The 20,812-nt window shown below is 39.5% G+C and overlaps 1 protein-coding gene across 3 annotated transcripts in view; it reads right to left on the reverse strand.

Moving 5' to 3' along the window:
- Positions 1–1,314: 1,314 nt before the first annotated feature.
- ZFPM2 (zinc finger protein, FOG family member 2) overlaps positions 1,315–20,812 on the reverse strand; it is a 309,314-nt gene continuing 289,816 nt past the window's right edge. For all 3 annotated transcript variants that reach the window (XM_071421396.1, XM_071421394.1, XM_071421395.1), the window contains 3 exons: positions 14,019–14,225; positions 9,478–9,702; positions 1,315–4,794 (listed from right to left, as the gene is read on the reverse strand). In XM_071421396.1, coding sequence (XP_071277497.1) covers positions 2,303–4,794; positions 9,478–9,702; positions 14,019–14,225 — 2,924 coding nt within the window. In that variant the 3' untranslated portion in view covers positions 1,315–2,302. The remainder of the gene's footprint in view (positions 4,795–9,477; positions 9,703–14,018; positions 14,226–20,812) is intronic.

Below are 20,812 nucleotides of genomic sequence, written 5' to 3' on the forward strand. Positions count from 1 at the left end.
TTCCCCTAAAAAGTTTTCATCTATGCATTGTATCTTTCAGAATTAGGTTATTTCAGTCCAGATATAATCACCTAGTTCTTTAACCCATTACTGCCTGATGGATAATCTTCAAAATAATGGTTTGCCACCAAAAAGGCTAAAATGTACTATCTATTTAAAACATTGTGAAGTCTTAGATATCCTGGTCTATTTTCTAATGAACGCTTAACTGGCAATCATGAACATTTTGCTCATTTTATTCTCCTTTTATTCTCATTTTATTATGATCGTAATGCTTTTTCTCCTTCACAAGTGTTATTATCTGAAGTGTTTGCTATAGGACCAACTTTGGACCTACTGAAATGAATGTATACATCTGCTATCTTTGTTGCAAGTGAGAATTAGTACAATTTTAAGCACTCTTGACCTGTATTTAAAGCCTGGCTAACCAGCAGAATTGCTAACTATAGTTTTGAAGTGTTTATTATTTTTGCTGGGTTACATGTAGCTATACTTACAAATAATAAAAAAAAAAAGACCGTTTCAGTTAAAAGCTACACAGAAATGGGGTTCCTGAAAGCCAGTGGCATTGTATGCTCTTATGCTGGACTATAACTGGCTGCTCTGCTGAAATACCATCCTTTTATGTAGCTTGTTCTGAGTTGTTTCTTTGGCTGATACACAAACTAAAATACAACAGTTTATGTAACTATTCGGATCATGGTTTTGCTTTCAAATTTGTAGGATGAAAATGCATCAATAGGTCATTTTTATAATCTTAATCTTTTAAATGAAAACGGTGTAAAGGAGACCAAACATTTGCAAGTGAATGGTACTAATTGTGCATTAGTTCAGATTTTAATATAACATAAATTGACATTTTTGACTAATATTTCTAATTGAATTAGTGGAGCAAATTGCTGTTCTCTTAAATGAATCATCTTGTTTTTCATATAAGATCACTGAACACATGAAGAATCATACCAGATGTATTAGGAAGGAGATTGTTCCGCTGAATTTGACATATGGAGATACTGTCAAGGAAGTATGTATTCCTTGGCACCAGTAAGAAGAACAGCCTTCCTGGTTTCAGACCCTCACATTTTAAGTTTTACTTCACTGGGCAGTCTTAGACCCAGTTGCACTAGTGACCTGTCAGCAGGGACTCCCTGGAAGTGGAGGCATCCTTTGTACTCATTGTCTCTTTGAATACTTTGCTTCCACTGAAGAGAGGGCAATGTTAGCTTGTTCCTAAGAGCTTTTTCACAGTTTGTGAACTCTAAATCAACCTTGAAAAACAAAATTTTTAAAAAATTAAAGAAATTACAGCCAAACTTCTCCAATTATCTGGAATTTTATTCCATCCATATACATGCATAGTAACAACATTTGTTGAGAAATTATTTCTATCAGAAGTAGAACATTATCTTTGTGATCACCAGTTGCAGTATTGCTACTCTTATATTTAAATATATCTTATATATGAATTAGATTCATAATTGCAGCATTGAGTTTAGGGTTTTGTTTTAGACTGTGCCTTTCAAAAGATAAAACTGATTGATATGACCTCATTTCTTACAATACTGCTTCCAGTAATTTTGTTCATTCTTTATAAAGTATTGCATTTAACAGCAAAGGTTTAAAAATTGAGACAGAGATGCATCAGCGAAAGAAAATACAAGTACTATACAAGAAAGAAAATGCCATCTTCATTTAACGTACGTTTCAGATTAAGAAAGTGGACAGAAACATACTGCTACATACAAATGCAAAGCCTAATGACTAAGGTACTGTATGTGCTAAAATATAAAGTGCAAACTGAGCCCAATTGTTCAAAAAAATTGAAATTTTAAGGCGAACTTTACAGCATAGTTGAAACTTCTTTGCAAGTTATATTTTAGCATATACATATATCTGCAACAGCATATAAGAAAAAAATCAGGATACACAAGTGCTTTTGAAGCTATTTCTAAAATGCTTTTCTGTATTGTTTGCGACTATTTTCTTTAAAATCTACTATACAGTGCAAACCATATGTGCTACACAATAACTATACAATAACATTACAAATGACTTTAATATAAAGTTTTTAAATAAAAAATAACATAACTACAGCTATGAATACTGCTGGTAAAATAAATTAATATTTTTGAAAATGGCACCAATAATACACTTTACTAATGGACTGTAATGAAATTACACCTTTAAGTCTTCAACTCAGCAATAGTGAAATCTCCTGATTGTCCAGATGTAATTCAAACAGCTTTCCTTAAACTGCATGGAACAATATGCTAAACACATGTACCAAAGGTGACCGATTGTTTCATTTGACATGTTCTGCTGCATGTGAAGAGCAATAAAACTTCTTGTGAGTTATAAAGTTTGAGAGATTGTTGAACTGGATGTCACACAGTCGGCAATACTTTCCACTGGTTGGAGCCTGGGTAGAGCCATTCACACCTTTAGCTATACTAGACAACTGTTCCTCTGCTGTAGGAATTGCTGGAGAGACGTTTTCATTTGTAGCTAAGGGATTCTCAGAGATCCAAGAAGGAGACTTGTGCCCATCTTCATGTGGAGGATTCTGGGAAATGTTCTCTTGCTGTGGGTTAGCAGCAGGCCTTTCCTCCTGTTTTAGTCCCCCATTAACTATTACCATGCCTCGGTTTTTCGGCAGTAGTGGAAGAGATTCTTTCTTCGGCACAGCGCATCCATTTGAAGGCGCCTGGCCTTTAGAAGATTCACTTTCTGTATTTGTGCTTTGATCTAAATCAGTATTATGAATGACGAGAGAACCAGAAATGTAATCACTTGGCTTTATTCCATAATATGGAGAAAGCTGATCTGCTCCTTTAGCTTTCTTTATTGCTCCAGGGTAAAGGCATTGTGGAAGAAACAAATGTTTGTTTTCTTCTTTTGTAGCAATAAGCTGGGCGGCTTCACTAAAGACTTTCAGTCCTTGAAGTGTTGCTAAGTGTGTGGAAAATAAGTTTCCATTAGGAGAGGACTGTTTTGAGTTTCCATTTTTTTCACATTTGATTATGCTTCTCTCATAACTGACATCTGGGCTGTTTCTTTCACTTTCTGGGTTTTGAAACACCTTACTGTCGAGTTGTCCCAGGTCACCACGCTGATGAGCAGTGACAGGACAAAAATTCTGCTTGTGAGCCAGGTAGTTCTCTACCTTGTTAAAACTGATCTTGCATACGGTGCACTCATGGTAGTCCAGCAGCCTTTTGGGAGAAGTGGACGTCCTCTCTGACGGGGGTAAGCATTTTTTACTGAGATCTATTGGCACATCCATCTCCAAGCAAGACACGGTGGAGTGGGCAGTATCACACTTTGAAACTGGAACACACTTGTTAATAGACAGTGATGTTTCCAGATGCTTCGAGACTATTCCTGGAAAGATATCACATCGTGGGTGGTAACATTCCCCAAGACCCTCTGTTGGCTCTTGAGTAGATGTACATGGATTGCCAAGATTAGCAACTTCTAGAAATCGCTGTTGAACTAGTGGTGGCCTCTGCTCTTGCTCTGGTAAGCACATCTCGTACATCTTCCTTCGCTTCCGAGTACGCATTGTTCTCTGCATGGCAGGCACTTTGTTGGAAGCGGACCTCTTCAGCGGGGGATCGTGGCGAGTGGCACAGTAATACTGCTTGTGGACCATGTAGGTCTCATGTCTGCTGAAAGTAATATTGCAAGCTTCACATGTGGTCTTGTTGGGGTCACTCTCCCCCTCTACTAAGGGAGCATTGGGATTCTTCACATCAGAAGGTTTTCCATTGATCTTCTCATCACCATTGCTTGCAGTTGACAACTTCTTAGGCTGTGCAGTAAAGTCTTTTTCATGACTTTTATTGTTTGGCCCAATCAAATCTAAAACATTGGAAGAGTTTAAGCAAGATGTCTGCAGAAGTTGATTTTCTGGATCAGATGTGTGAGGAGCTGGATTCAGGATGTTTATAGAGCTTTGACCATTGCTGGGACTTACAGCTTCAGGCATTTTTTCTGGAACACTGGAAAAATCTGGTGACTTTGCCATCTGCTGCCATCGGCTGCTGCAGTAATGCTTTTTGTGTACCAAATAGTTGTCCAAATTATTGAATGTTATGTTGCATTCAAAACATGTAGCCCCTTTAGGCATCAAAGGACTGTAAATTACAGGTGGATAATTGCTACTTCCATGCCTCAGCCTCCGATGGACCAGTTCGGACATTTTGGCTAATATCTCTGAAGCCTGAGGAACCACAGTGATGTCTTGGGGAAAAGCAAACTGGGAAAGAAAAGGTCCCATTGGGAAAGAAGGACCAATATTAGGCTGAACTGGCGATGAAGCAAGTCTTGGACTGGATGGTTCAGATTTTATTTTGGTATATGAAAAGCTCTGCTTATTTGCGGCAGGCTGGGTTTCTGGCCTCTGGTTTGGAAGGAAAAGTGGAGCCTTTTTTTCACATTTATCAAGCTCTGTATCAGAACTTGCATCTTTAGTCTGCATGGTCTTTTGGCTCTGTGGAACATCATTTCTGCTCAACAGGTCCGTTGCTGGCTGTAAACCTTCTTCATTTCCACTTGGAGAGTGTTCAATGTCACTTTCTCTCTGAATTTTGTTGCCAGAGACATGTAACTCTTGGTGCTGCAGTAGCTCCCTCTGAGTTTGGAAGCCAAAATGGCAGTGATTGCATCTAAAGGCAGCTTGAGTAAGATGCGAGAACAGGTGCTGATGAAAGTTAATCACTGAATCTGCAGTGTAAGTACAAACTGTGCATTTCAGACTAGCACCGGGTGGGAGAAATTCTTCCATTTTCACTCCTACAGAAAAGACAAGCAAAATACAAAATAAAGTGACCATTTTTCCCCTCATGAAGAATACTGGGAAATCAACTGCACAGAGGGTACAAATGCAGTGAGAATGACTAATTTTTTTCTAATGAGATAGTATTAGTCACCCTGAAAATACTTGAATTGTTTTTTTCTCAAACTGCTAGGTTATTCCCAGACTTTTACTCTGCTTTGGAGAGCCCTAGTATTTGCATACATTCATCAGAGCTGTAGGGAGAGAAAGAACAAGGAAAAGGATAAAAATATACTGGACTTATTTTAAATGAAGGGTCTCAGAAATTACAGTTGCAACTAAAGGGACACATTATGTTCCCCATACACAATCACTGGAAATTTTGAATGCACAGAAAGCACACCAAGGTCAAGAGGTTCAAGGTTATGATGTAGCTTGAGGTACAGCCCTCAGTGTGCCTGAAAGCCAGACAAAGCAGAAGTAGCATTTTGAGTATTACTGATGCTCAGCTCTTTCCTTGCATGGGTTGGCTGTAGTGTGGGAAGAGGTTACAGATCTACCCTCATCAGAAAGGACTGATGACTGTGTTCCTTGTGAAGGGAGGAGGAGCAGTAAGACATGACTTCACTGACATTTTATCTTTCACATATAATGGCCATTGGCAACTACTGCTATAATATGACAGACACCTTTTCCTCATGAAATCACTACCACTTTATCAAGAACAGTACATTCAAAGACATCTTACAATCACCGATTAAACAAAAAACTCCATGTTTCATGGCATTTTGAAATTGAAAATGCTTTAAAAAGAGATAAGACCAGATTTCTCTACTGCAACAACACAGATTCTACTTACATTTTAGACAATAGAAACTGAAAAAAATATTGATAGGGATGATATTCAGAATTTAAAATGAGTATTTGTTCTGCCTACACATAGGCAGAACATATACCACACCTCAGTCAGGTGAAGTAGGTGTGTAGTAGTTGGACAATACAAAACTGTGAGAATATTGTATCTCACTCTGTGGGTAGTCACATTGTTGTACCTGGAGGTCCTTGTTTCTTCCCTAGCATCAGTGACCCCCCAAGTTGTGAGTGACATCTTAAATTTGACCTGCTCTTGGCCTCAGAGTCCAGAAGAGAACCAAGGAGATACACAGCACTTTAGTCAGCACTTTGTTTCCCATCAGGCACTCATTCCCCAGAAGGCCACGTGAAGCTTTAGCTCCTCCACTGACATGAGATGGTGCTTCACATGCTTCCCCATCATCTGGTACAGTGACAGCAGTCTCTATGGGACTTAGCATTTCAGTCAGGGTTCTGCATTCCAGTGGTGTAGGTCTGCTAGAGCCTCCAGTGGGAACAGCAATAGCAGTTGAGTTGAAGCAAACACAGTGCTTCCAAAGATTACAAGATATTTGGAAAAGGAATGTTTCATTCCTCCTGCAGAAGGTGTTATAACTTGTGACAATCTCTATAGAAAAAAAAAGACTGACAAAGGAAAGAGTGCAAAGAATGATTGAATAGACTGGTTTGTGACTAAAAGAAAAGGGAAAGGCCTGAGGTTTAGTCTCTCTTCTAGGAAATAACTAAAGATTCTTACTGGAAATTCACCACAATCTCAGATCTATGTCTTTCAAGGAACATAGATCTCTAGATTACATGCAGACAAGGTCACTCACAGCTCATGGCTCAAAATCCTCAACATCTAAGCCAGTTGCTATGTCAATAAATGCAAATAGTTGGAGAAAATATTTTGCACAATGGCTAATATTTCAGTTTTCCTCTGCATGGGGAGAAATTCATCTGTTATCCTCCCAGAGTATCTGGTTATAATTACCAGGCTGTAGGACACACTGGGCTGCGTGCACCTGATCTTATTGAAGCTGTTGTAACCTATGGTTCTGTTGGCTTACTGCACAGTTAAATATTTGCTAGGCAACAAACAGAAAACTGCAATAGCCTGGTAGTGTCTTGAAGCACAGAAAGATCTGAGCTCTAAATTACACAGAATCACTAGGTTGGAAGAGACCTTCAAGATCATTGAGTCCATCCCAACCCTAACACTTCAACTAAACCATGGCACTGAGTGCCATACCCAGTCTTTTTTTAAACACATCCAGGGATGGTGACTCCACCACCTCCCCAGGCAGACCATTCCAGTACTTTATCACTCTTTCCATAAGAAACTTTTTCCTAATATCCAACCTATATTTACCTTGGCACAGCTTAAGACTGTGTCCTCTTGTTCTGTCAGTTTCTGCCTGGAGAAAGAGACCAACCCCCACCTGACTACAGCCACCTTTCAGGGAGTTGTAGAGAGTGATAAGGTCACCTCTGAGTCTCCTTTTCTCCAGGCTAAACACCCCCAGCTCCCTCAGTTGTTCCTCACAGGGTTTGTGTTCCAAGCCCCTCACCAGCCCCGTTGCCTCCTCTGGATGTGCTCAAGTCTCTCAACATCCTTCCCAAACTGAGGGCCCAGAACTGGACACAGCACTCAAGGTGGGGCCTCACCAGTGCCAAGCACAGGGGAAGGATGACCTCCCTGCTCCTGCTGGCCGCACTATTCCTGAGGCAGGCCAGGATGCCGTTGGCCTTCTTGGCCACCAGGGCTCACTGCTGGCTCACTGCTTGTCTGTGGTCAACCAGCACCCCCAGGTCCCTTTCTGCCTGGGCACTGTCCAGCTACACCGTGCCCAGCCTATAACACTGCACGGGGTTATTGTGGCCAAAATGCAGGACTCAGCACTTGGACTTATTAAACTTCATCCTATTGGACTCTGCCCATCCATCCACCCGATCCAGGTCTCTATGGAGCCCTCCTACCTTCCAACAGATAGACACATGCTTCCGGTTCAGTGTCATCTGCAAATTTACTAATGAAGGACTCGATGCCCTCATCCATGTCATCAATAAAAATATTGAACAGAACTGGCCCCAGCACAGACCCCTGAGGACACCACTGCTGACTGGCCCCAGGTGGATGCAGCACCGTTCACCACCACTCTCTGGGCCCAGCCATCCTGCCAGGTCCTAGCCCAGCAAAGAGTGCTCCTGTCCAGGCTGTGAGCTGCCAGTCTTCCCAGAAGTGTGCTGTGGGAGACAGTACCAAAGGCCTTGCTAAAGTCCAAATAGACGACATCCACAGCCTTTTCTACATCCACCAGGAGGGTCACTTGGTCATAAAAGGAGACCAGGTTAGTCAAACATGACTGACCCCTCCAAAACCCATTCTGGCTGGGTCTGATCCCCTGGCCATCCTGTAAGTGCTGCATGGTGACACTCAATATAAACTTTTCCATTGCCTGACCAATGGAAGGTACTGAGGTCAGGCTAACTGGCCTGTAATTACCAGGATCCTCCTTCCCACCCTTTTTGTGAATGGGTGTCACATCGGCCAGCCTCCAGTCATACAGAACCTCACCACTGAGCCAGGACTGTTGGTAAATGATGGAGAGTGGCTTCACAAGCTCATCTGCCGGCTCCCTCATCACCCTGGGATGGATCCCATCTGGTCTCATAGATTTATAAACATCCAAGCAGCTCAGCAGTTCTCTGAATGCCTCCTCTTGGATAACAGGGGGCCATTGATGATGAATGACTAAGGGTTTTCTGTGTTGTCTACATAAAGAAGTTTTCACTTAGCACTATTCTAGTCCTTTTCTGGGAGGTACCAAACTCCTCCAAGACAGTATGTGGCCTTTAGAATTGCAATTGCTACCCAGGTATCAAAGGAACATTTTTTGCTTCACCAAATCCACAGAGTAGACTATGCACACCCCAGGAGTTTTTACACTGCAGGCAAATAAGGGTTTCTTCTGTGATGGAAGCACCCATTAATGTCCTTTGGACTCCACTCATTGAACAGGAGGATCAGGAACACCTGTAGAGCCCTTGTTTCTTTTCAGAAGCAGATCTGTACACCAAACATCAAACACACAACACACTGACCCTGCGGTCTTTTTTATTTGTGGGTGTTCTCGGCCACTGAAAACTCCAATGCAAAATGTCCTGCAAACTCTTAACTTGTGTTTCCAGCCTTAATTCAATTCAAAATTGGTCATCTACACCATGTGATGTGGGACATGGTTTGGTGGTGGACTTGATCTCAAAGATCTTTTCCAACCTAGACAAACCTATGATTCTCTGTTTTTGAGATTCTAAAACATTTTATCCCCATTTTATACTTATAAGAAGAGAAAAGAATATTTCTATCAAACAGTAAGTTTTTTTATGCAACAAGTGTCCTGGTAAAAGCAGAGAGTTGTGGACCATGATCCTTAGAGCCTTCTGCCTATGAAGCCTGCTTTAGGGCTAAGGAAGAAGATATTACTTCAGAAGGACAAGTTCTCTGGTTGTGTGTATGTAGCTGGAATCCTGCAGGAATTGATTGTGTCTGGCCTCCTGATCATACCTTCACCAGAAAGGTAAAGAAATGCTGCCTGTATGTGTGTATACACACATTAAGAGAGAGACAACAATAAATGAGGATTAGTAGGTGAGATAAATGACACTGGTTACTTGGGAGAGGTACTTGGTGTAGAACACTGGTCAGAAACTGTTGGCATTTTGGTATTATCTACACACAATGCTTGCATATATTTGGAGAGACTTTGGCCTACTGAATATTTTAGTGAATAATTCTTCAAAAAGCTGAATCTAGAAGATGATACACAAAAATACATGATACTTACCACTGTGAGAATTTAGGTGCATTTCCAGAGCTCTTGCGTTTGAAAAGCTTTTGGTGCACTGTGGAAAGGGGCAGACACTGGATATCTGCTGAGCACTGTCCTCACTCTCCTCTGACAGCTGTGGCCCCTCTCTTTGCCTCCCACTGCAGTAATACATGAGATGGGCCTGCAGGTTCCGCTCACTTCGGTACCAAATGCCACAGGATTTGCAAGGGAATATGTCCTCTACAAGCAAGTACAAGCAGGTGCAGGTTAGTCACAGTTCACTTGGTCCCAACCAATTAACACAGCTAGATTAATTCCCCTCCCTTCCCCATTAAAAAAATACTTATTTAACAAAACATTGAAAGCAGAGAAATGGGTTTCTTAAAATGTCACTTGCAGATGAGAAACTAACATGGGAGACAGTTGTTTCTTTCAAAAGGATATTTTTTTTTAAAGTTGCATAAAGAAAACTGCTAGAAGCTTTTGGCACATAATTACTTTTAAAAATTAAATTAAATTAAATTAAATGTTTGTTAGGAACATGCAGTACGAATTAAGGAACTATGCTGTATTTCCAATACATCACTACTCATTAGGTGACATCTTTCAATTTTGTTTCTGTGTGCACAAGACTTACAGCTCTGGACCTTGGAATTTTTGAGCGCTAACTACAGATCATTCTGAAGAATGTGTATTTTCAGTATGCTTATGCATTTATTACTGTAAAATCCTTTTGTTCTGATATCCTGGAGGCAAGACTTGACTACTTTTCCTTAAGATCCAATCATATTGAATGTGATATTATTCTAAGCAGCATGTCTATTTCCTTGGTTCGTATTCTTATTAATTATAGAAATTGAAATTTCTTATGTGTTTTTTGTCCTCTTGTTTTCAGCAAATTGTTGGTTTCCCACTTTTCATTATGCATAGAGGATATTTACTAAATATAAGGCAATTTTTCATTGTCTCCTATCCCAAAGGGTCAGCCCCCCTCTGAAGAGAGACCATGCAGAGCTTACACAGAGTGTTTTCAACAGAAGAAGTTGGGATTTTGATCATGCATTAGAGGCTACACACTTTAGTAATGTGAAGAGTAATAATGGATATAGTATTTTTCCACAAAGTGGACAGATATTTGTGTGTTAATACTCTGTCAAAGGACACAGAACCTGTTGTGTATACATCTCAGAAAGACAAAAGATCTGTTTAATCTTTCTGAAAGGTGAACCTTCCACCCTATCAGTAAGAACAAAAAGAACTCCCTGCTCTTTTGGGACACATCTACACTAGTAAATTAAACTGTGACAGGATCCACACTTCAACACTGGAACTTGTCTATATTGCTAAATCATGACAACAGTCCCTTCTATACTTTTGGCTTAAGTCAATGAACACTATTCCCATTCATGCATAGATTTCAGGAATTATCATAGGCATAGGACCATTCTCTGCATCTGGTGTGGACACCTCTCAACTGTTTTTGAGACTGAAAGGATAAAATTATGAGTAACTCCAGACTGTGACAGCTCACCTTAGGACCAGGCAGTTGCAGTCAACATCAAAACACATCTTGATCAACATGAAAACTCCCCTGACTTCAGAATGCAAAGAGCTGCTAGAGACTGTGATTAACTTAGTTTTGAAGAATGGCTGCTCTGAAAACATGGCATGTGTAGCTGATGATGTAATTCATTACCATTCATGACAATTTATGTTTAATTTCAAATATTGATGTGTATAGGACAACTGCTTTGTTTCAATTCCTTTGGGTGAACAAAGTTGAAGACTCCAACCCCATTGACATGGATGAGTCTTTTATTTGCTAAATATTTACAAATGCAGCCAAAATTTACATTGCTTAGTTTGCTTCTCTGATTGCAATGCTAATGCTTGTCTATTTTTCTCCTCATGAATTTGCAAGAAATATTTATACCACTACCAATTTCTATTTTTCCCTTTGCCACTGAATAATTGTGCATGAATTTCAGACACAAACACTTAATGGAACAGTTAGTATTCCAACATACACCACTATTAAAACATTAGTGATACAGCTTGCATAATTTGAAATGTTTGCTTTAAAGGTGGCATTTCAACATTTGGTTTTGGCCTCAAATGGTTTAAAAAAGTTGAACTGTTGGTGTTTCCACAGAAAAGAAAGCCCAAAAGTACTAGTAGGAAATTCTGATATGGGCAACTTGTCCTATTTGAATTCATTTGACTGCATTCCATCACAGAATTGAACTTTCTGATTATCTTAATGAATTTGACTTCCAGCCATCTTTATTTCCTATGGGTTAGATGGCCTGCACAGTCTGTAGCTGCAGTTATGCAGGGTGAATATGTGACTCCCATTACATGCCAAGCAGAAGAAATGCATTTGAGGAGTTTTGCATGATGAGAGGATGGAATTTCAGGGAGAACAATATACAGGGATGGGATCTGAACTACTTATTACTATTCTAAAGCAATGCGAAACAGATAAAGGCTACTTGAAACTAATGTTTTAATTACTTAAAAGCAAAATATTGGAATTTATTTCAATGAATACTTTCACATAATGAAACATTCAGCCTCAAGCTGAATGAGTCATAGGTGATATTTTGTTTTTAACAAATATTAGGAAACATAAAAAATCCCCCATTCATGCTACAAAACCAATTTTTTTTTCAGAGATCTAGAAAAGGAATATTTAAGAGAGGGCTCACTACAAATTTAGAGATTCATTCAGCTTGTTGCTCAACTTCTAGTTCAAGACTTTAATGAAGAAACTGAATTTTACCAACTCAACAATGAAACATTAAAATAGCTCCTTATGATCAGAGGCAGAGTTGGGACTGATGTGGAAAGTTATGAGCAGTAAGACTTGCTATTTTAGCATTTTCCTTGAGTCAAGAACACAGAAGTTACTCTGAGTTGCTGCTAAACTTGTACAGCCAGAGCTGATGCACCATACACTTAAAGACTCCTCTCAGCAATGTTCAGTGTGGCTTTCCAGGGCTCTGCAAAAGTCAGTACTGACAGAAAAGATGTTTCCAGAAGTGTGATGTTGTAGAAATCTGACTACTTTGCCAAAGCCCAGAGTTGGCCTCGTAGATTTACACAAGAATATTATCTCAGCTGAAACAATCTATGCCCTTTAGGTAAGGTAGCAGCTCCCTTTCTGCTTTTCAGATTTCCTTTCTTTCCCTGTTGGCTATAAACAGGCCTCCCCTAACAGTGGTAACTTCAGTTAGTGGCATGTTAAGTGCTTCTGACACCTTATTTTGGAAAGGTCCTGTGCAATCCTAATTGCTGGTTCTGTGAGCAGGTATGTCAGCTCACAGTTGCCCCACTTGTGGGGTAGAAGTGAATGTGCTTAGCTAAAGGGCATGAAGCTGCTCCAACTCACTCTTGGAAGGGGACACTTGGATGATAAGGGCATTTGAAGGTTTATCTTTAAAAATAGGCTAGCATTAAATATGTAGCTATCAAAATTGTTTACCAGAAAATAAGCAATTTAATTTAATTGCTTACCAGAAAATAAGCAATTAAAAAGGAAAAATAAAGTGAAAGTAAAACATGGAATGAAAAGTGTTACCCGGGATATTTTAACCAGTCCTGTGTGAAGAGCTTGAAGATGTTGTGACTGTTCAAGGTTCGGTATTACTGGGTGTGAGTCTGAGTGGCAGATCATGTGCTCACATGTGCATGTGCACCTGAAATACTGTGTTCAGTATTCATTATAACTAATTAGAATACTTAGAAACCATGGGAAGCATGAGGAAGTGCTCCAGCATGAGGTCTAAATGGACAGACTTGCAAAGTGCTGAGAGCTAAGAATGTGCAATCTAAATCTAAAAGTGATGACTGGTGAGGATCATGGTAATGGCCAACATATTTGAAAAGTACTTAGAATGGAGGATGAGGAACTAGGGCTGTATAAAGGTAAACAGCAGGTAAACTTTTGCATAAGCAAGAGTAAAAATGTAAACTTTGTCCCAGTACCAGGAACACTCATGTCCATCCTCTCTAAGGACAGCACTTGAATGCATGTTGCATTTTATCCATGACAGAGCCCATTGATGACCAGAAGATCTAAAAACATTCTTGGTTAACCACATTGAGTGGAGATGCAACAATAAATCAGGGCTGCTCCTAGGCATGATTTCTGCTGCATTTTGAAACAATCACTGAAAGGATGTGTTTCTTTTGCTGAGTATCACGAATTGTTACCAGAAACTGCAGTAGTAAGCAACAAGCTTACTTGAGCAGCAGAGGCTGGACTTTGAGAGCTAGACGACTTATCTCATCTACTTTTTTAACAGTTTCTAATCCTATTGCCTCTGGGAACAGATCACAGAACCTCCACACGAGGGCAGGTACTCTGGGTGAGGCTCTTGCCAGACTGCTCTTCCTGCTCTTTTTATCTGAGATGATGGGGGAACAAAAGCAGGCTTTGAGCTGTGGTGTGGTTTCTGCGGTCATGAATTCACCATCGCTGCATTAGCTTTTCACATGTGCCTTAGAGTGCTGCTGTTTTAAAAATCCGCCAGGGAATAGAGTTCCTCACTTACTGTTCACAATAGCTGTAGGCAAAATAGATGCCATGGCAGCTTGCTGCGGGAGCAGCTGTATGGAGTCCAGCAGGCGGGCGGGGTACATGCCTTCTGTGAGAGTCATCTGACTGGCAGCTTGCAGCCTTGAGTCAAAATCCACAACAAAGGCAACCAGCTCTTCACCCTCTGAGATGGCCTTGGTCGTGGTACACCAAAGCTGCCCTCCTGCAGGAAACAAAAAGCAGAAAGATTTAATTGACAATATCAAATTCCAGAACTTACATAATGAGTGCTATCTTCGCAGTTCTGATTTTTTAAACATTTTGATGGTTTATTTAAGGTGAAGAGGCATACAGTTTTTACTTTTCCTGTCTTCCTTCTACCAACATAGGAATTTTCATGTATAAGAAAAACAAATTTGGGATAGTTTTTCTAACTATTTGCAGCATGAAAAATTATTTTAATTTTTCATTTTGTCTCCTAAAAAGCCAGCATTATGAAAATCAAGATATAGGTGAAAATAACTTATGCAGCACTTCTCTTATTATAATTTTCACCAAAGTTCCTGTAAATTTTTTCTCAACTCTAAGCTTGTTTTATTTTGAATAGCAAATCACAGCTGAGTAAAACCAAACAGCTGCAAGAAAGAAATCAGATTTCCTCTTAAGGGCGTTCTTCCCCTCCCTTATGTTTGTCACCCTCTTTCTCTAAAAAATCTTCCCTTATGTAATATTCTTCGTAACATGACTGCTTTATCTCTGCTTACACTGACTGAACTTCCTGAAAAGAAGATATGCCAAAGATCTGTTTCATAAAGGCTTATTCAAATAAAGGTTTGTTTAAAAGGGGGGGAGAAGGAGGGGAAGTGGAAGAACTTTCATCAAACAGTAAGATACACTATAGCTCTGTGCTGCAAATGTCACGTGTAGTGCATTAAAAAGAAAATTAACTATGCGAGTACATCTACTAATGTATTTGAATGAGATAGTGAATGCTCATTTATTTAACATGTTTAGACAGGCAAAGCACTTATATTGTGTTATCTACACTCTCAGGCCTAGATACATATCCAATACAGTTATGCCTGAAATAATGTTGCATACTTTATATGTTATAAAGCTTTTTTTTTTCCCCTCAGGTTTTGTATATATAGAGAAAGCTATATGTTGCATTCATTAGGCAAGCAAAAACTGTACTCGTTTTGATAAGTAATATTGCTGTGTTTATCTTTTGGCATAACTGCCTTTTCAACTGCACTTCATTTTTTCCCTTCAACGAGATTATAGTTTTAAAACAACTTGTTGCAAAAATCTGGTAGAGGAGATAACAACAGTGTATGATACGCCACAGCTAAATGGAAGAATTAGGACATTGTTTTAGAGAAATCTTGGACAATTAATTAAACCCATCTATTAGCTTTCAAAGATGAGCAAACAAAAAAGCATCAGTGACAGTGTATTTCAGTGGCAAAATACACTAAGCTTCCAGACCTCAAAGTGGTGTAGAAGTTTCAAAGCAGAAAAGTGTCTTTGTATTCACCCTTCGGTAATACAGCAGTTGAAGGTGCTACAAAGTTTACAAACAATTTACTGTGAGGGGATAAAAGCACACCAAGATTTACTGGTCTCCAAGATGACAACATTAAATGGTGCAAATCAGAGTAATTTCCTCTAGAGAATAAGAAGATGAAAATTAAAGATAGCACCAAAATTTTCTACATATGCAGAATCCTAACGCCTGAGGAGGAATTAAAAAAAATTTGAAGAGCACAATCTGACATATTGTCTGATATAACTAGTAAATATACAGAAGCCTTCAGAGCTAAACTGGGAGACAACCTCTTCCAGAAAGAAACAGGTTAAATTCCTAAAATATACTTGTAGATGAAAATACATGGAACACACATTGCAATTTGAAAACCTGAAATTGGGTACTTTTGCAGCAAACACCACACAGTTAATTTCCATTATTAACATGCACTTCTATCTTATTTATATACAGAAGGTGTAATAATCAACCAACAGGTTTTAGTATGTTTTAATACAGAATAAGAGCTCTTTCTAGACTTTATAAGAGCTCTTTCTAGACTTTATTATTCACTGGATCTCTTAATAAAAATGAGTCACTGCAGAATAAACAACTGAGACTTTCTCTATCCCAGCAAACATCTTGACATGCTGTGTGTACCCTTGGTGGGGAAAACAAGTGATTACTGGGTCTCCAGCTGCACTCAGTCTGGATCAGCTAAAAGGCTGAGTCAGGCTCCTGGTGTTGGAGCTCCTCAGGGCGTTGACTCATGTCCAGCAGCAGATTAAACTCGGACAGCTGAAGGGAGCAGTGACCCCGGCTGCCTGCTCCACCCAGCTCCTGCAAACTGTCACACCTACGGCAGGCACAGCCTGGTGGGATGTGTGACAGCTTTGGAAGTACAACAGTTTCTAGTTTGGCTTAATAAAGAAAATCAGAATTACAGAAGTTAAATCCATTTCTGCATATTAATACAAACCTTCAGCTCAGTAGGATTCAGATCCAAGAAGGATATTGCTATTTTGTTTTCACTCATCTCAGTCAGTAGAAAATGAGGCATTTAAGTAATCATGACATACACATCCACATTTTCATCAGAATATGATATTGTGTTAAGTTAAATCCACAGATGAACTCCCAAAAGATGCCTTCCAGCTACTGGAAATGCAGCTCAGCACCTTTGCAGCAACAGTCACTCATTGGGACAGGACACAGTGCAGTCCCCACTTGTCCCCTTCTATGCTTGCCTGCACAGAGTAAGGCAAGAGCTGCTGTTTTGAAAGATGCAAACGATTTTATTCCCCTTAATGCAGTGAATGCAAACATGCTGACCTTCATGCACAGCAGGAAGATTGTGGAAGAGAAGTCTTCTTGAGCCTTCTACTGCACAGTCAAGCAAAGAGCACAAGTCAGTCAAGAGTGACAGAAAAAGTACTGTCAAGTGCAGAGAACCCGACAGAGGCTTCCAAATTTAATAGGAAGTTCCAGTCGTGACTATCATGTGAATTACTATGCTGTCTAGACACCTCTGGCAGGGATAAGGGCTTCCTTACAGGTGGCAGCTAAAAATCAGGAAAATTTTTTTCCCACAAACATTTCTACAGGCTACGACACAACTGACATATAGACAGCAGTCTCTCAGGAGCACCACAGCTTTTCATTAAGCACAGAGCAGAGTTAACAACAGGCTTTCAAAGGGATAGTACAGAAGCCATAGCCAAGTACCAGTGGCGATTAGAAGGAGATAGGAAGATGTTTGCATGAAATATATGCAAAGGCATGAAGATTTCATAAAGAAATGTGAAGGACTATTATTTATATGAGATGAAGTTCTGATTAAGCTGGCTAGATTTTTTTTAACCAACTGTTCCTCTTCTCAGAAATAACTTACAGGAGTGAAATTGTTCTACAAAGCTTTACCAGGCAAGGTTTCTCAGTCCTAAGGTAACACAGGCATCAGAGGAAGAGAAGGGATGGACAGATGTTTTAACAGGGATGAGTGACTGACAGTGCCTCTGAAGTTGTAATGGTTATATAATTTGGTCTGAAATCAATGGTAGATTTTGTCCATAAATGAATGCATTGTCCATAAATGAATACTCTTCTTGTCCATAATGAATACATTGGCCACCCATTCTGCCATAGCAGAGAGAAGATTCTTAGTCAGGCACAAGAAGTATGACACTGATTATGAGGATGACAACGATTATATTTATTGCTCACACACAATCTCAATATTGTCAATGCAGTATATAATACAAGCAAGTCTAAAGGATTATAATATAAACAGGTTCAGCTAGAAACATACAGGCTCACAGTCTTGGGCATTACCAAATGCAAAGCAAAAAAGCACCCCTTTTGCTACTATGGGATTTTATCTCTGTATGTGGCCGGCTTTTACTCACGCATTCTGGACGGAGTGCTCCCTATCTTCGGGCTGGACGTACCCTGCAGGAGTTCCTGACAGGGGCGGGGGAAGGAGGCCAGGAACCCACACGGAAACTGCCTGCAACCTTGGGAGAGCAGTTTGCCCAGGTGGCCCAGTCTCCAGCAGCACTTTATACCCTTTTCAGGCCGATGTGTACTAAAGTCAATCGCAACCCTCACAGCTCCCCCCTCTCTGGAACGCATTCATTATGCGAGTAGTCCAGACAGTTCCTCCTGCAATTCCCACCCGGTGCTCTTATCTCAGGGCAATTCCCACCTGGTGTTGTTATCTTTGGACAAATCATATTGCCCGGCAGAGACAATAGCAAAGGAAAGCTTGTGTGCCTCGTGCAGAGGATGCACGGGAAGTTTCGGGCATCCTCTGACTCTATTTCATCACCATCACAATCAGGTGCACTGAAAGGGGTCTTACGGGTTTTACCTGGTAAAGTAGTAATAAAAGTCTTACTCTTGTGCCAGTGCAGAAAGGAAGGTTTTGGAACAGCAACAAGGCCTTGTAACATTGTGAGGCTGTTTTCTTGAAAAGGGTAATTATGGTTCTGTGAAATTGAAGATAAGCATCTTGAGCATGTAATATATTGTTTAATATCTATGGTTAAATCAAAGAAATGTATGTGATATATAACACACACATGTCAAGCAGAAGAAAAGAATAAAAATGTCTGTAAACACTGTGTATTTATTTTAACTCTTCTAGTTGTTCAGAATTCAAGGAATTAAAAGCGCTCACTTGTTTAATCATCAGAAGACAGGGAAGCAAAAGAATATCATATTGTGCAAACTAGAGCAAAAAAATTACACTCCAGTTGCATTGGCATGAGTTCTTTACCAAAAGACATCAGGCACTGAAGCAATTATCTGATACCTTCAGAACATCCACCAAATGGGAAGGTTATTTCAGGGCTCTCTTCTTTGTCGGCATCTTTCACTGCAAATATTTCTGCTGCTTTAAAAAAACACCAACACCCTTAATTACAAACAAAAAAACCCAACCCAAACCAAAAACTTTCTATGAAAATGAAAGACTAAGGTCCTGATGTCCCTGAAAAACTGTGGACTTACTGTTCTTTGTAATGTTTATGATCAAGATTCTTGTACAAACAGATCTGGTTCCTAACAGGAAGCTTATAAATCATACTCATAATTGCTGTCAAAACTGCAGTGGAGTGTACTGCAAGTTTCGATAATAAAGAATAGAGTCACAGTTCAAACTTGATTACATTTTGGAAATTCATGGTGCTCTTACAAGAATCAGTGGTCTTAAATATCTTCTTCTCCTGCCAAATTTTTCACTTGCACTTTTTATTATTTATGAAATCAGTGTCTGCACAATGTCATGCAGACCTCTGCTGATAAACTCTAATTAAGATTAAGACAAGCCTTTTGGAAAGGATCCCATCATTAGCAAACATGATAAACACAAAAATACTCCCTACTTGTCAACCAGGAGCAATTCAGTAACCTAACAGTATTATCTGTTGCTAGGCTACAGGGCTGACAAAGCTTCAATTATATTGTATGGCCATACCTATAGAAAACTGTATAGGAAAATGTATCTAATATAAAAGCATTTAACCTCATCCATGCTATCTGTAATTCACGGCTTCCCTCAATGGCAAAAAATCAGGTTAATAATTACATGGCATGCTGAAAAAATCTTAGCGATGTGTCATGTTTGCACAGTTTTTTCTAATTTATCTCTATGATTGATAGACATTTGCTTTGTAAAAATAATAAAATGCAAGCAATGGGATGCTGTAAACCAGAAGCATAACTGCATCTGGACTCATCAAGATATGGAATCACACATAGTATAAAAAATATATAGTAAATTGAACCAATTAAATCATACTTAGATGCAGTAATACACTATCTTCTGTATTCAGAATAAGGAGTAAAATGGTAACATTATGCATGTTAATTCAAACATTTGTTTTATGTAGGACAGACACAAAATAGAAAAGAAATTTCAACTGCCCTTCCTTTTTTTCTTCTACATTTGAAATATTTTTTAAACAAAGAGACCTCTACTATCCCATTTGAAACCAGGAATTTGCCCTGAAAATTTAACTAAATGACCCTTCACTCATTTTGACCCTTCACTCATTTTGACCCTTAGAGCTCTGGAACCCTAAACCACTTCCAGAGAAAAAACAGAATCCTGTACAGTGAGTGTTGAGATGATGGGCTGCTGCTTTTTTGGATTTTTTCCCCCCACTTATGTTTTGCAGGCCTTAAGGAATGATAATCTGTGGATCACAGTCTGATATATATAAGGTCAGACTCACCTAACTCCACTGGCAAAAGAGCATCAAAATGGATGAAACCATTAAGCCTCTTGATTCATATTGTTGCTTTTAGGAAAAGTACCTTAAGAGAGCAAGTAGCTCAAACCAGCATTTCCACTGAGTACAAGGAATTTCACAGACTGAGAAGCATAATGACATTTAAACATATATTCAAAAGCAAATTCCAGTTTCCCTGTCTTTAGTATCAGTTGATTTTCCTTGGTAAAATCAAGTTTCTGAGTCTTGTTTTTTTGACCCAGAAATGCCACACACCTTTCACAGAAGTTTAGGAAATCAATGGCAATTTCTATTAAAAGCAGCTTTCAGTGCCAGTTAATTCCAAAGTGTTACTTTTGTGTAGTAAAATTTGAGCTTACTGGACTTGATTGCGTTGCTGCAACAACATAATAGCCCATTTCCTGTACACACATCTTTTTGCAAGAAGGGTCAAAAGACTATCAGAATTTATTTAAACAACAGACTGTTGCTCTTAGCAACTTCCAGGCACCATCAACTGAATTAAACCTTCCTCTCCCAATAAAACATTCC

The sequence above is a fragment of the Agelaius tricolor genome, unplaced genomic scaffold (genome assembly GCF_023055355.1).
Source record: "Agelaius tricolor isolate 1412-34295 unplaced genomic scaffold, bAgeTri1.0.p SCAF_2, whole genome shotgun sequence".
Taxonomy (NCBI): domain Eukaryota; kingdom Metazoa; phylum Chordata; class Aves; order Passeriformes; family Icteridae; genus Agelaius; species Agelaius tricolor.